This window comes from Corvus kubaryi, unplaced genomic scaffold, assembly GCF_017639235.1.
Source record: "Corvus kubaryi isolate FWS band 111438036 unplaced genomic scaffold, C.kubaryi_AGA036_p1.0 132, whole genome shotgun sequence".
NCBI classification, from domain to species: Eukaryota; Metazoa; Chordata; class Aves; order Passeriformes; family Corvidae; genus Corvus; species Corvus kubaryi.
In genome coordinates, this window is record NW_024580666.1 from 7,133,331 (window position 1) to 7,146,355 (window position 13,025).

A 13,025-nucleotide genomic window follows, 5' to 3' on the forward strand; every position below is an offset into this window, starting at 1 on the left:
ATTTAGATTTCTGGTTTGATTCCCTACACATACATGTTCTGATGGTAATGATATTTTAAACAGTTAATTGTTTTGTATATACTTTGATGATCCTGTCAGTATTCTAGAGAGAACAGGTGGAACTTTTTATTCCAGGCTGCTAGAAGCAAAAAGGAAGAAGATAAATTCTGAGAAGCCAAAATAAATTTTTAGGAATTGGTGGTTATTTTCATTAGAATTAAAGTGTAAGAAAAAGCATGAGTTTTGTTCTAAATAAGGAGATACTCCAAGAAATTCTGTTTTGTTTGTCTGAAAAATCTCCAGTGCGACTAAGTGCTTTATTTAATTACTGTCACTTGTGTAAATGTACAATTTTGATTAAAGTTTTCATGTTTCCTGTCAGAAAAAAAGATATTGTTAAAAAAATTAGTAGTAGTTCAGGTTTAACTTATCAGCAGAGTTTGCTTGTGTACACAGTTTAATAATTTTATTTTGTCACCATTGAAAATCATGATCATAATAATTCCTGTTACAAATACCATAGAAATGAGTATTGCTAAGCCAACTCATTCTCAAAAATAAGTGTTTGTTTACTGTATACATTGTCCAACAAAGTGAAAATAAAGCCTGTGCCTAGTCTCTCTGAAATGGTGAAATACTAATAACGTGTTGTTACGCCTATAATGCGCAATTTAATAAGCAACTGTAAAATTACCTTTTTGTCAAGTTTGTTTTACAGTTTTTCCTTTGATTCTCTAATGATTCTCTGTTAACCCAATTTATGCCTCATCAATTTGCATAGAAAGTAGAAACTCTTTCTTTAATTATTCCTGTGTTACAGATATCCCTTTGTATAGGTCTGCACGAAGACCATAATATTTAGCTCTGAGACTCTGAATGGTTGGTGTAACATGCTGTTCTCTGCATTGGAATTTTAATGATTCACTGTAGTTTATCTGATGAACTTCAAACATGCTGTAGGTGGGAACCAGGAGATGGTGTGCTAAAACTTTATTTCCACAGCCTTGTTTATCTACTGTAATTTATAGCCCAGATCACCTAAGGCTGTGAGGGTGTTCACGTATGAATTGTGGCTTCCCTCTCACCAGTGCAAATACAAAACATAAGGTAGGAGACATCAGGTCAGTTCAAAATACAAGGAAACAAATCTGAATCTTCTAACAGAGTAAATTTAAATTGTACTTGGCTCTGCTGCCTTTCAGATTGTTCGTTCCATCTGTATGTTCTACAGGGTTCAGTCATCTTTATCTGTATTGTCTCCTGAGAGGAGGTACCAGGATGATTTCACTGCCAGACTCCACTGGGTATCTAGCAGATGTGTTTCTAGTAAAAGGGATTCTGCCCTGTCTCCCTGGTATTGCTGTAGAAACTCAAGTGGTAAAATCTGATTGTAGGGGTATTACCAGAAACTTGTTTTCAAAATGCATGAAATGGAGCATTAGAGCAGGCCGGTGGTTTGGATGATGTAGAAGAGTGGGAGGTCTGTAGCAGGCACAAATGGGAATTGAAGGTTTATACAGTGAAGAGTTGTTGCTCTTGTTGCAGGTGTTTTGAAGGAAAGCTGCTGATTGATTTTGATGTGTTGGAGATGAGGAGGGCATGTCTTGAACCTGAGCTCTTGCCAATCAGACCTGTTCTAGTGGCTGGCTCCAAGTGTGGTGGAGCAGAGGCACAAGGCTGAGTTCTCTCTGGATTTTCTCAGTCATTTCTCAAGACTGGGAACAGAGAACTCTCTGAAGCAGGCAGGGCCCCTTTGTTTCCCTCTCCTGTATGGAGCGTGGGCCCTTAAGAAACTAGTTTGATACTTGGTTTTACAAAAAACAGAGGGCACCTTTTTTTTGTGGTGTTCAGTTTCATGCTCTGTTCTTCAAGTCCAACTTACGTGTTTGTATTTTCCCTACACAGTTTTTGTGTTCTCTTTAGTAACAGTCTCTTTGACTAGAAGGTCTGAGAGGCTCCTCTGGCTATTCCTGCCTCAAAACTTCTAAGTTAGACTTTCTGGTCTCAAAGAAACCCATTTCCCTTGTCTGAATCCAGTGCTGGTTCACAAGCTGGGATTTCCAGCAGGTGGTGTGCGACTACCCAAATCCTGTGTTCAGACTCTTAAGCATCTGAGGCTCACTCTTCCCAAGTTTCCAAGAAGAGAGGAAAAAAATGATCATTCCATAAACAACTGTAACCAAAGCTAGCCCTGTATTTAGCTGTACATTTTGGCAGGCCGTGCTGGGCTGGGTGGGAATGAAGAGTTTATGGATGTATCCAGTGGCAGTAGGGATGGCTTGGGTCACTGAAACCTGTCAGTGTCGCACGAGTCTGAGCATAGTCTGTGTTCAGGGCTGAACATAACCTGCTGAAACAGAGTCCTACACATTTAAATAAAAGTCCACACAAGTCTGCTGTCTAGATTATCAACTCCTTGTCAGGCTTTTTCTACTGTGTTGATTCTTACTTGTGTTGCAAAACTAAACCATCTGTGAATTTAAGGGAAATATTTTACGATATTTGAAATGTAGTGTCAGGACAAGGGTGAATGGCTTCAAACTGAGAGAGGGCAGGTTTAGATCAGTGATTAGGAAAAAATTCTTTACTATGAGGGTGGTGAGGCATGGGAACAGGTTGGCAAGAGAAGCTGTGGATGCCCCATCCCTGGAAGTGTTCACTGCCAGGTTGGATGGGGCCCTGAGTAACCTGGTCTAGTGGGTGGCGTCCCTGCACATGGCAGGGGACTTGGAACTAGATGATCCCTAAGGTCTCTTCCTGCCCAGGCCATTCTGTGAAATTGTTCAGCTTATATGAATGCTTGCCAACTTTGAAATTTTTATTTCTGGAAAATGTAGGTGCATAAACCCAGAGATTATTTATAGACAGCTTCTCTGTCTTGCTTCTTACTCTGGATGCTTCTCTGTAAGCAAAAGAACGGAGATTTTTGGAGATGTTTTGAGTTTATTAAAATTAAAGCTTGATACTATTTACAAGCATCTTGTCTTATTTTACTGAAAGACTCTGACAGCACTCTTGTACTGTACCATGAATGCAAAGTTTTCGGGAAAAACTAGGCTATAGGGGGTATATTTGTTTTTAATAGTGATGTTTTGCACAAAATGGCATATGTCATAAACATTACTGGTTTGAGAGCCAAACTGTTTTCACTAAGAAAAGTGGAGTGTATCCTGTTCCTAGTTTGAAATGTGAAGGAGTTGAGTGTCATTTTTTACCATGTAATAATTTAAGGAATGAACTGCAATTAGTTATTCATTATATTCTTTAATTCCAAAGACATTGGCTAACTTCCCGTTGGGGAAAAAATTGTTCTGAAATAATTTTCCGGTATAATAATAATTCAAGCATATCTGGTAGATAAATCACTTTGTTACTGGAATGTATAGGTGCAAGATTGAGACTAATAATCTGGTTTAATCTACAGTGTGTCTGTATTGCCGTAATGGATTTATTACTTCTTGACAGTTGAAGGATCTATTTTATTGAAAAGAATTATTTATGTTTGTGTTAGGTACAGGGTAGGGTGTACTAACAGCAGGTATGTATTTGAGCTGTGATTTTTGAGTATCAATGGTAGTAGGTAGTGTTTCATGTCGTTGGAATGGGTCTTTCCAAAGCAGTATCAATGCTCTTAGATTGCTAAAATTGCTAAAACCCATGCTGAGTTGTCAGACAGAACTGGCATAAAGAAAAGTAAACTTTGGGTGGAGCCTTAAAACTCCCAAGATGTTTATTAGTTACTTCTCGGAAGCATCTGATTTCTGCAGTTGCCAGGAGGGCTCCAGGTGCCTTGTCAGTGTTTGTCATACAGCTTAGACCAGGCAGTAATTCTGGTTGTTTACTATAGTTGACTAAAGATGCAAAATGCTTATAATATAGCAAATCAGTAACAGCATTGATACGTCACTCAAGTCTATTTGATTTTTTAAAAATATTTTCTTTTAAGGAGTAAGTTTTTTTTAAAAACTTACTTGAATAACTGTCAGGAAGAAACACTTTTTGAAGCCACTGTCTGGGGCTCTAGTCTACTTTTTGTGCTTGCCTGTGTTCTGCATGATTGCAAGATTAGGAGTATGGTTGGTTATCTTTTGTGCAGTATAAAATGCTGTTGCTTCTGTGTAAATATATCAAGTGGTTTGGGGTTTTTTTAGCAATACTTTTTTTTTGCTTTGCTCTTGCATTTTGCTAGGCAGTTTTTATCTTCTCAAAACGAACAGCTGTGCTTTAATGACTCTTTAAAACTGAAAGCAAGTTGTATTCTTACTATATTCTACAGTATAGCCTTTTAAAAAGAACAGCCATGGAATGCTGATAATGACTGGTTAAAAGCACTAAACTGCTTGAAATGCCATTTTCGCTTGGGTTTATTAATTTTATGGTATGGAATCCTTAAAACCTTTTATTGCAAACACATTAAGTTCACGTAGTTAATGGAAAGTAAAAACACTCATACTTTTCTTAAAAAAATGCCTTGCTTATTGTTTCTTGGGTCATTTTTAATAGATCACATAAGCAATGCTGAACATGTTAAATACATATTCACTATACTATCTATAAAACTTTTTCCACAGATTACACCACCTCCCTCACTGTCGGACCCGCTTAAGGAACTATTTAAACAACAGGAGGTTGTAAGGATGAAACTACGTTTACAGCACAGTATTGAAAGGGTGAGACTAATTTATTTTTTTTATTTCCCGGATTTAAGCTTTAGGATGTTTTTCAATGAACAGACTACATTTTTTTGAATCCAACAGTGTTTAGAAGTACTTCTAATCTTCTTTCTATCCAAATTTATGAATTGGAACTTGTAACAGGGGAAAAAATTGTTTGGACAGTTGTTAGCAAAATGCTGAAGTTGGTAAGATAGAGCAATTAACAGGAAAAAGCTGCTGAGTTGTGTCCCTGATTTATCCTAGAGGCAGTGGGAAGGAAGCTTCACACTGTAGTTTGGAAAGGTAATGATTGTTGTAGACTTCAGAACCAGATTGACTGAGTTAAAAGAATTGAAGACATGGTAAATTCTGTATAGAGGGAAGACATGTGGCTCTAAGATTAAAACATGTTTTGCAATATTCAGCTCAGAAACTGCCTAAAATTATATTAGAACTACATCTGTAGGTATCACTGAGTTTCAGCACAGAAATAGAGAAAATATTCCTGGTTTAGGAGTATTCTTTATTTTTAAGTTGCCCTTTTTCCTTGGTAACCTAGCTTTAGATGCCAGTATTGTGAACCAGATTGCTTGTGGGCACAGGCAGGACCCCTTTCTGACAGGGATGTGTCTTGTGGATTTCCACGTAGTTATACAAGGAGCTGCCTCATCAAACCCAGTGTGATGCTTTTTCAACTGACAGTTTCAGTGTGACTTAACAAACCCAGCTGAGGGAGGGGTTTTACTGGAATTTAGTATTTCAGTGTGTAAAGCTAGGTATAAAATAAGCACAAAGACTGTAAACATGGTTCAAGTTCTGACTGAAAATAAATCAGTTGCAGCTAAAAATATGATGGCCATGGTGAGGGAGGTGATTCTGTCACTCTGCTCTGCTCTGGTGAGACCCCACCTGCAGTGCTGCATCCAACTCTGGGGTCCCCAGCAGATGAGGGGCATGGACCTGTTGGAGTGAGTCCACAGGAGGGCCACAAACATGTTCACAGGGCTGGACCACCTCTCCTGTGGAGACAGGCTGAGAGAGCTGGGGCTGTTCAGCCTGGAGAAGAGTAGGCTCCAGGGAGACCTCATTGGGGCATTTCCATGTTTAAAGGGGCTTATATAAAAGAGGGAAAGTGACTTTTAACACAGGCAAATAGTGTTAGGACAAGGGGAGATACAGTTGTAAACCAAAGGAGGAGAGATTTAGATTAGATATTAGGAAGAAATTCTTCACTGTGAGGGTGGTGAGGCACTGGAACAGGTTGCCCAGGGAAGCTGTGGATGCCCCATTCCCTGGCAGTGTTCAAGGCCAGGCTGTGTGGGGCCCTGAGCAGCCTGGTCTAGTTGGAGGTGTTCTTGACCACAGCACGGGGATTGGAACAAGATGGTCTTTAAGGTCCCTTCCAACCCAGAGTCTATGATTCTAACCAAAGGAAAGGTGCTCCTTTTCCTGTTTTCTGAAAAACAGGAAATACAAGATAATGTTTTAATCCACCTTCTTTTATTCTGATAAAAATTAGAGCTATTATATTGCAGAGCAGTAAACACATACAAATATTATTCTATGTCTTAAAAAATTATGCATATTTATAGTTATTTTGGTCATGTAGGCTTTTTTCTCATTTTCAAATGAAATCCACTTTATACAACTGTAAGTCAAGCTTTGTCAAGTGAGTTACATTTTTCTTGTCTCAGTTTAGGAAAGAATATCTATGCAGCTGTGAATTTAGGGAGTTACTGCATGTTGTTTTAAAAAAAATTATCCTGCAAATGATCTTTCTGCTGCATTTTGCTTGGCCATTGTGCCTAGAGTAAAAGTCTTCATACAGTCAACACTCACAAACCTATATCCCAACCCTGTGCTTCTTCTACCTTTCATCTTTCACCACTCTCATTAACTAGAACTTGCCTCAGTAAGTGGGAACATTCAGCCATCAGTGGAGGCTGGGGCTAAGCAGAAGGTGTTTTCAGTTCTGACATCCATGGGACACTCTTTGCATCACTGAATTGAAATTTTGAATTTAATTAGAAGAGCAACCCTTCCTACATTCAGCAGCCCATTTCTCACACTGTTCAAAAGTGTAAGCCCTAGAAAGAAATTTTTAAATTTGTGGGCATTTTTATGAATGCTTGACTTACTAAATGTTTATTTATATGTTGATATCTTAATTAGGAAAAGCTTATTGTCTCTAATGAGCAAGAGGTTCTACGTGTTCACTACCGAGCAGCGAGGACCTTGGCTAATCAAACTCTGCCCTTCAGTGCCTGCACTGTGCTGCTGGATGCTGAGGTGTACAATGTGCCTCTGGATGCTCAGGTAAAGATTTGTCCTTCACAGCTTCAGACAAAAAGGTCTGGCTAGCCTGACTCAAGCATTCAGAGAGAAATCTGTTCCCATAGCAAAATTGTCATTGATTTGCTTGGAATGAAGATTTTGCTCCCTATAGGTTGTTACTTATATTGGGGCCCAAATGGGTGTACAGTAATAGGAGGATATATCATTTTTCTGTTTTGTATTGTGTCTGGTTTTCTTTCACCTCCAGGAATTATGAGATGGATAAAATAAGGACATTCTTCTGCTGATTTTGTTATAAAAACAGTTTTTAGTCATAAACAGAATGTGTTTTTGAAGTTTACAAATATAGCTTAAACATGAACAAAGAAATTACCAGCATAGAAGATCATTTCTATCAGTAATCCAAATAATTGGAATGCAGTAGTGTGGGAAGTGATGAAATTGGTTTATGAAATTTGGAAATGTTTTGTGGACATATCCACATTATACTTTCCTCCTCTGTGTAAGACAGTCACTAGAACTGTTCCATAAAAAATAGATGAGCAACAGTGAAATGTTGAATGCTACCAGAAGAAATAACTTTTTTCAAAATGTCTTCAGGCTCATGACTTCATGATTTTCTTGTGCCATGTTATTTACGTGTTCAGTGTGGGTATTTAGTCCTGATTAAAACACAAAATAAGCAATGTGCTTCACAATCTGTGTATGTTGTGTGGACTATCCCTCAAAAGTTGGCTGCAGCTGTACCTCTAAGAGAAAATAATCTCATGGTGTCAGTATTTTGTGGACAGTTTTTCCAACTAACAGACATGGAACCAGCATTTGACACCTGCTTCAGTGACTCTGAGCAGCACATAATGAAAGGAGGAATTGTTGATGTTTTGGGTGTAACAAGTGCAGATGCATTGGATGCTGGGCATTTTAAAATGAAACACATACATTTCCAACATATGGGAGATTTTCCATTAGTTCTGGAGCTCCTTATAGAATTATTACAACTTTCATTGTTTCTTCAGTCAGTTACTACATTTTTCCCAGTCTTTAAAAAACTAGAGCTATGCCCAGTGAGGTGATTGAGCAGATGATAGTTTATGGAGACTGTATTGTTGTCTCATTTTAAGCTTCATACAGATAAATTTTTAAACCATCATTTCCTTAGTAAATCTAACTGATGGAGCAAAACCAAGATTTTTCTCTTCCAAAGTCCTTTGTTTTATTTCTGCCCTGATTTATAGGCCTTGAGCTTTTTAGAAATGAGAAGTACATGAGTTGTGCCTTTAACTGCATTTTTGTAGTTAACATTTTACAGTTCATTTTAAGTGAGCTGATTCTGTATTTGAATTTTGTGAAACAAAAGGAATCTTTTCTGGGGGAGAAGTCGAGGTGTTGGGTGTGCTCCCCAAGTATTGCCTTTTTTTTTGACCATCTATATAATAACAAGAGCAGTAATAAAATGCCTCTCCTTTCCCCTCACTACTTCAACAGCTTTGTGTTTCAGTCTGTGGTAATTTTTCTTAGGAAACTACATTACATATAATGCTGAGCAAATTATTAAATAAATTTTTAATGCAATTGAATTCAGTGTTTTATACTACCAGCTTGATGGTTTGATTTAAATTTGTTTAATGGGAAGAATGTAGATGCATTAGAAAATACTGTCTTGTAATGCATTCTGCCATTAGCAAATACTGATTTTGTTCTCTAGAAAGGCCAATCTTTGCACATTTGATTGGGCTTCTTTTTGTTCCTGCTGCTTCAGTGTACAAATTCCTGCAGTGTCTTCTCCCTAAGAGAGTAACAACAGCTTGCTGTATTTAGTGGTTATTATTTAAATGTTATATTGGCATAGTCTGGCTTTAGGACTATGTATAGAGTATATCTAGTTTATCACAGTGGGCAGATGTGACATTCCAAATTCTTACGAAATAGTTGGAATTTTAAAAAAAACCAGCTATTTCATTAAGCAGGACGTAAGACAGGTCTACTCACTTTTTTTTAATCTCCTTTTGGGGATTGTGATGGTAAAAAGAGGGTTTTTTATTGCATTCAATACTTGTGTAGTTGGTTAAATCAGGCTGCTTAAGTTTTCCTTTATTAATGCTTTTGCTTTTCCCTGAGGGATATTGATTTAATTTTAAATTTTAAAGATTAAAAAGAGAGACAGTAATTTTGTGGAAGGATCTGCCTTTTATTAGTTAAGACTTTAAGGTATAAATCTTTAAGCCTCCCACTCTAAATTTCAGAACCAGAGCACAGTAAATAGCTTGAGGAAATCTGAAAATACCCATTTTTAGTGAGCAGCTGATTTGCAGTGGAAGTGTTGGTCAACATTTCTACTTTTATATACCTTTGTACTTTGAATCTGTTTCTCTGTCAGAAGTAGTGTTTGTGGGATTGTTTATGTCCCACAGAGGAGGTTTTGTGTTTTAAAGGATGTTTAAGACTGAATCATCAAGTTGGAATAAATTTTTGGTTTTTGCAGACTGATGACAGCAAAACATCGGTGAGGGACCGATTTAATGCAAGGCAGTTCATGTCATGGCTACAGGACGTTGATGATAAGTTTGACAAATTAAAGGTACATTCCTTTGTCTTTCCACTTTAAAAAAACAAACAAATCTAATGAAGATGAGATTAATAAATAGTAGGTTTGTGTGCGGTATCATGGGCTGTTGTGGAGGTAACAGAAAGGAAGGTCTATCAGTATTAAAAAAAACTAACTTTTGTTGCCATGTAGTGTAACGGCATAGTCTGCACGTTTCTAAATACACGCTGGGGGAATTACTTACTATCACCAGGGAGGCTGTTAGACGTATTTCCTGTGTTCAAACTTGTTGCAATAATATTTTTTTCAAATATTTCAATAACTTCTTTCTCAATTTCAAACCAGACGTGCCTTTTGATGAGGCAGCAGCACGAAGCAGCGGCGCTGAATGCGGTGCAGAGACTGGAGTGGCAGCTTAAACTGCAAGAGCTTGATCCTGCTACGTACAAATCTATCAGCATTTATGAAATCCAGGAGTTTTATGTTCCTCTTGTTGATGTTAATGATGACTTTGAATTGACGCCCATATGACAACCAGCACCGTCTGGCTCGCCCCTCCCCGTGGACAGCTAGAGACTGAGGTGCAGTGATGCACAAAGGTATTTTTCTTTTGAGACAGAGCACTTAATTCTGTGGAATACCACCTTTCTCAATAATTCAGGTGTTCCTACAGAGAAGTGTGGCACAGACTCTTGCTCAAACACAGAAGATGGATGCGAACTTTAAGTCTGGATTTGCAGTAACTGCTGTTATCTGTATTTTAAAATTGCATGTAGCTTTAGAGCTTATTGCTGAAAAAGATGACAAAACCTGGTGAGTTGACAGCGCTGGAAGCTGTTAATAACTAAAACATCCACCAAAAAGCAAATTATACTTAAAATCTGCTATAAAGCTTTGTATTATGAAACTCCTGTAACAGTTGAACTCCCACAGAAAAATGATGAGAGCCTGTGGAAGAAAATGTAAGATTTGGAGGAAAATAGTCAATTAATCTTATTATGTTTTGTAAATTACTGTACAGATTTCTTTTTGGAAAAAGATGTAATAATGTCTTCATTTTTAAATAATTTATTTTATACATATTGTGCAAATGTAAATAGTCTTGTAATTAATGTTCAAACCTGTATAAAATAGATATTTTAACTGTAAAACTGTTTTTGTCTAATGTTTATTGGGCCAAAGTTGTCGTTTTTATTAAGTGTAGTGTGTTCCTGGTTGGCAGTTCCTTTTTGTATGGCATGCGTTTGATTTAGCTGCGTGTTTCATCACCATAACTGTAAAAGGATTGAACTGTATTGCATGCTCCACAGGACTCTGAACTCCTTCCCTTTAATAACTGATACCTAAACTATTGCAATATTTACAAAATCATACTTCATATTAGTCTGCTGTTGTAATGCCATACCTATGACTTCCTATACTGAAAATATTTTTGTGTAAGACAAAAAAAACCCTTTTGCTCTTATATGGTGGTCTCGTAATAGAGCCTATTTTTTCCAACAAAATGCCTTTGAATTAAAATTCTTAAATTGTATATTGTCTATTTTAATATTAATCTATGGAAGGGATATGTAAATAGTTGTAAATATAATATTTAATAAATTTTATTGGTCATGTTATTAGTTGGAATTTCTTAATATTGGAACACTTGGTACATCAAACCTTAGCATTCCTGGAATATATAAGGAGGCTCAATGGAAAAGTTAAAAAAAATTCCCCATGTTGTGAAATGTAATGCTTTTTTTATTCTTAGTACTGTTAATGAGGAGACAGTTAATTATTTATTAGTAGGAGGTTACAGATATTCATGAAAAAGATTTGTTACCCTCCAGGCCATAAATTATTCAAGAATGGTTGGGATCTGATGTCTGTGAAATTATTTCTGAAAGAAATGCGGCTTGGGCAGGAGACCTGGTTACTCAGAGTAAGAGATATAAAATCCTTGGTTTGAATGGATTTTTCAGGTGAGCTACCGCAGGGAACTTATTCCTTGTGCTTTTGTGAATGTCCAGGGGGCATTTCCTGGCACAGAGGCCAAATGGGCAGTGAACAAGAGACACTGTGGACAGCAGGCTCCTTCCGTCTGCGCATCACTGCTAGTGCCAGTTTAGAATAAATAGTAACTCGAGCACGGTAATACCAATTAGTATGTAGTTCCTGCCCTGTAACTTTTTTTTCACTTTTAATTTGTTAGGTATCTGCAGAAGGAGAAGTTGTTCCTCCTTTTATTGCAGCAATATCTTCCTGACCTCGTTCAGAATTGAAACTGTTGAGGAAAAAGCGACAACGTAGCTGTAAAATCTTGAAATGCTGCAGAAATCTGTATTATATGCTTGAAAAGATGAGGAGATACGGATAAAGTTGCAAGGTGTTAACTAGTAAGTGGGTACAAGTTACTTCTGTCAGATACTTACTAGAGTAGTAAAAAGTAACAGCCATGGCTGGAAGCGCAGAAGTATGAGTAATTAAGAGCCTCTAGCAAACAGAACAGAAAAGATAAACTGGGCTGCAGAAGTCTTGGCTGTGTTAGAAAAGAAGTGTGTGACAAAAATACTTGGGATGCAGGAGACAAGAAAAATATTTTGGCAGTATCTTGTAAGGATAGCTGAAGACAGATGTTTCTTAGCATTAGCCTGTGTCTTTTTTGTAAGGAGAGAAGGTTTTCCGGTGTCAGGGTCTGTGCAACCGAGTTTTTTCAATTGCAACTTCTTAGTAAAAGTTTTATTGCTCCACATATTTCAGTCCCACAGATAATGATCTCTTGGCTTCTCTGATATTTGTTGTAGTCTTTTTTCCTTTTTTTTTCTTTTTTTTTTTTTCTTCCCCGAGTTTACTCTGTGGTATGATGCCTCGTGTTGTTCAAGGACACCGTGCTGTGGATTTTCCCCAACAGAGCGGCGGGAGCTGGGAAGAAGGGATGAGACGCAATACGGTAGTAACTCGTTGGCGCAATGGCCCTGCTTCCCTCGCCGGGGTCTAGCTGTCTCCTGGGTAGCCCGAGGGCTGCTCTGAGTTTCTGGGTACCGAGCCAGGATCCTCCTGTGTTTTTCTTCTAGGGACCAAACTTGTTACCTTGGTTCCTTGGAGCTTGGCACGTGGGAGGATAAAGCCGCCGCCCAGCCGTGGTCCTGGGAGAGGCTGTCCGGAAGCCCGGAGTCCCTTCCCATCGGAGGCGGCCCCTGCCCTCCCCCGGGCGCCTGCACCTTCTCAGCTTTCGGGGAAGTTAATCGCGTTTCCCGCTGGCGCTTCCAGCGGCGCTGCCCCACGGTTCCCTTTCTCCCGCCCTGCCCGCTCCTCCCGCCCCGGCTTCCCCGGGCTGCCTGTCCTGCCCACAGGACCCCCGAGTTTCTCTCTGCTCGCACTCGGCTTGCGGGGGCATGTTCCGCCGTCCTCCCCTGAAGAAGCCCCTCCGGATGCAGTCTCCTGGCCTTACCCCCCAGTCCCGTCCCGCTAGGCACGGTCCGGCGGCAGCTCCCATCCACCGGCCCCTGCCTCCGCCTCCTCCTCCTCCTCCCGCCCGGCTCCGCGCA

The 13,025-nt window shown here is 38.8% G+C and overlaps 1 protein-coding gene and 1 long non-coding RNA gene across 3 annotated transcripts in view; one reads left to right on the forward strand and one right to left on the reverse strand.

The window, feature by feature from the left end:
* ANKRD12 (ankyrin repeat domain 12) overlaps positions 1-11,114 on the forward strand; it is a 59,576-nt gene extending 48,462 nt beyond the window's left edge. For both annotated transcript variants that reach the window (XM_042031323.1, XM_042031331.1), the window contains 4 exons: positions 4,572-4,670; positions 6,828-6,971; positions 9,433-9,528; positions 9,841-11,114. In XM_042031323.1, coding sequence (XP_041887257.1) covers positions 4,572-4,670; positions 6,828-6,971; positions 9,433-9,528; positions 9,841-10,026 — 525 coding nt within the window. In that variant the 3' untranslated portion in view covers positions 10,027-11,114. The remainder of the gene's footprint in view (positions 1-4,571; positions 4,671-6,827; positions 6,972-9,432; positions 9,529-9,840) is intronic.
* Positions 11,115-11,220: 106 nt separating this feature from the next.
* LOC121666173 lies at positions 11,221-12,982 on the reverse strand. Its single transcript, XR_006016592.1, has 2 exons — positions 12,929-12,982; positions 11,221-12,399 (listed from the first exon to the last, which is right to left on the reverse strand). It is a non-coding gene; the product is annotated as an uncharacterized LOC121666173 (long non-coding RNA).
* Positions 12,983-13,025: the final 43 nt, after the last annotated feature.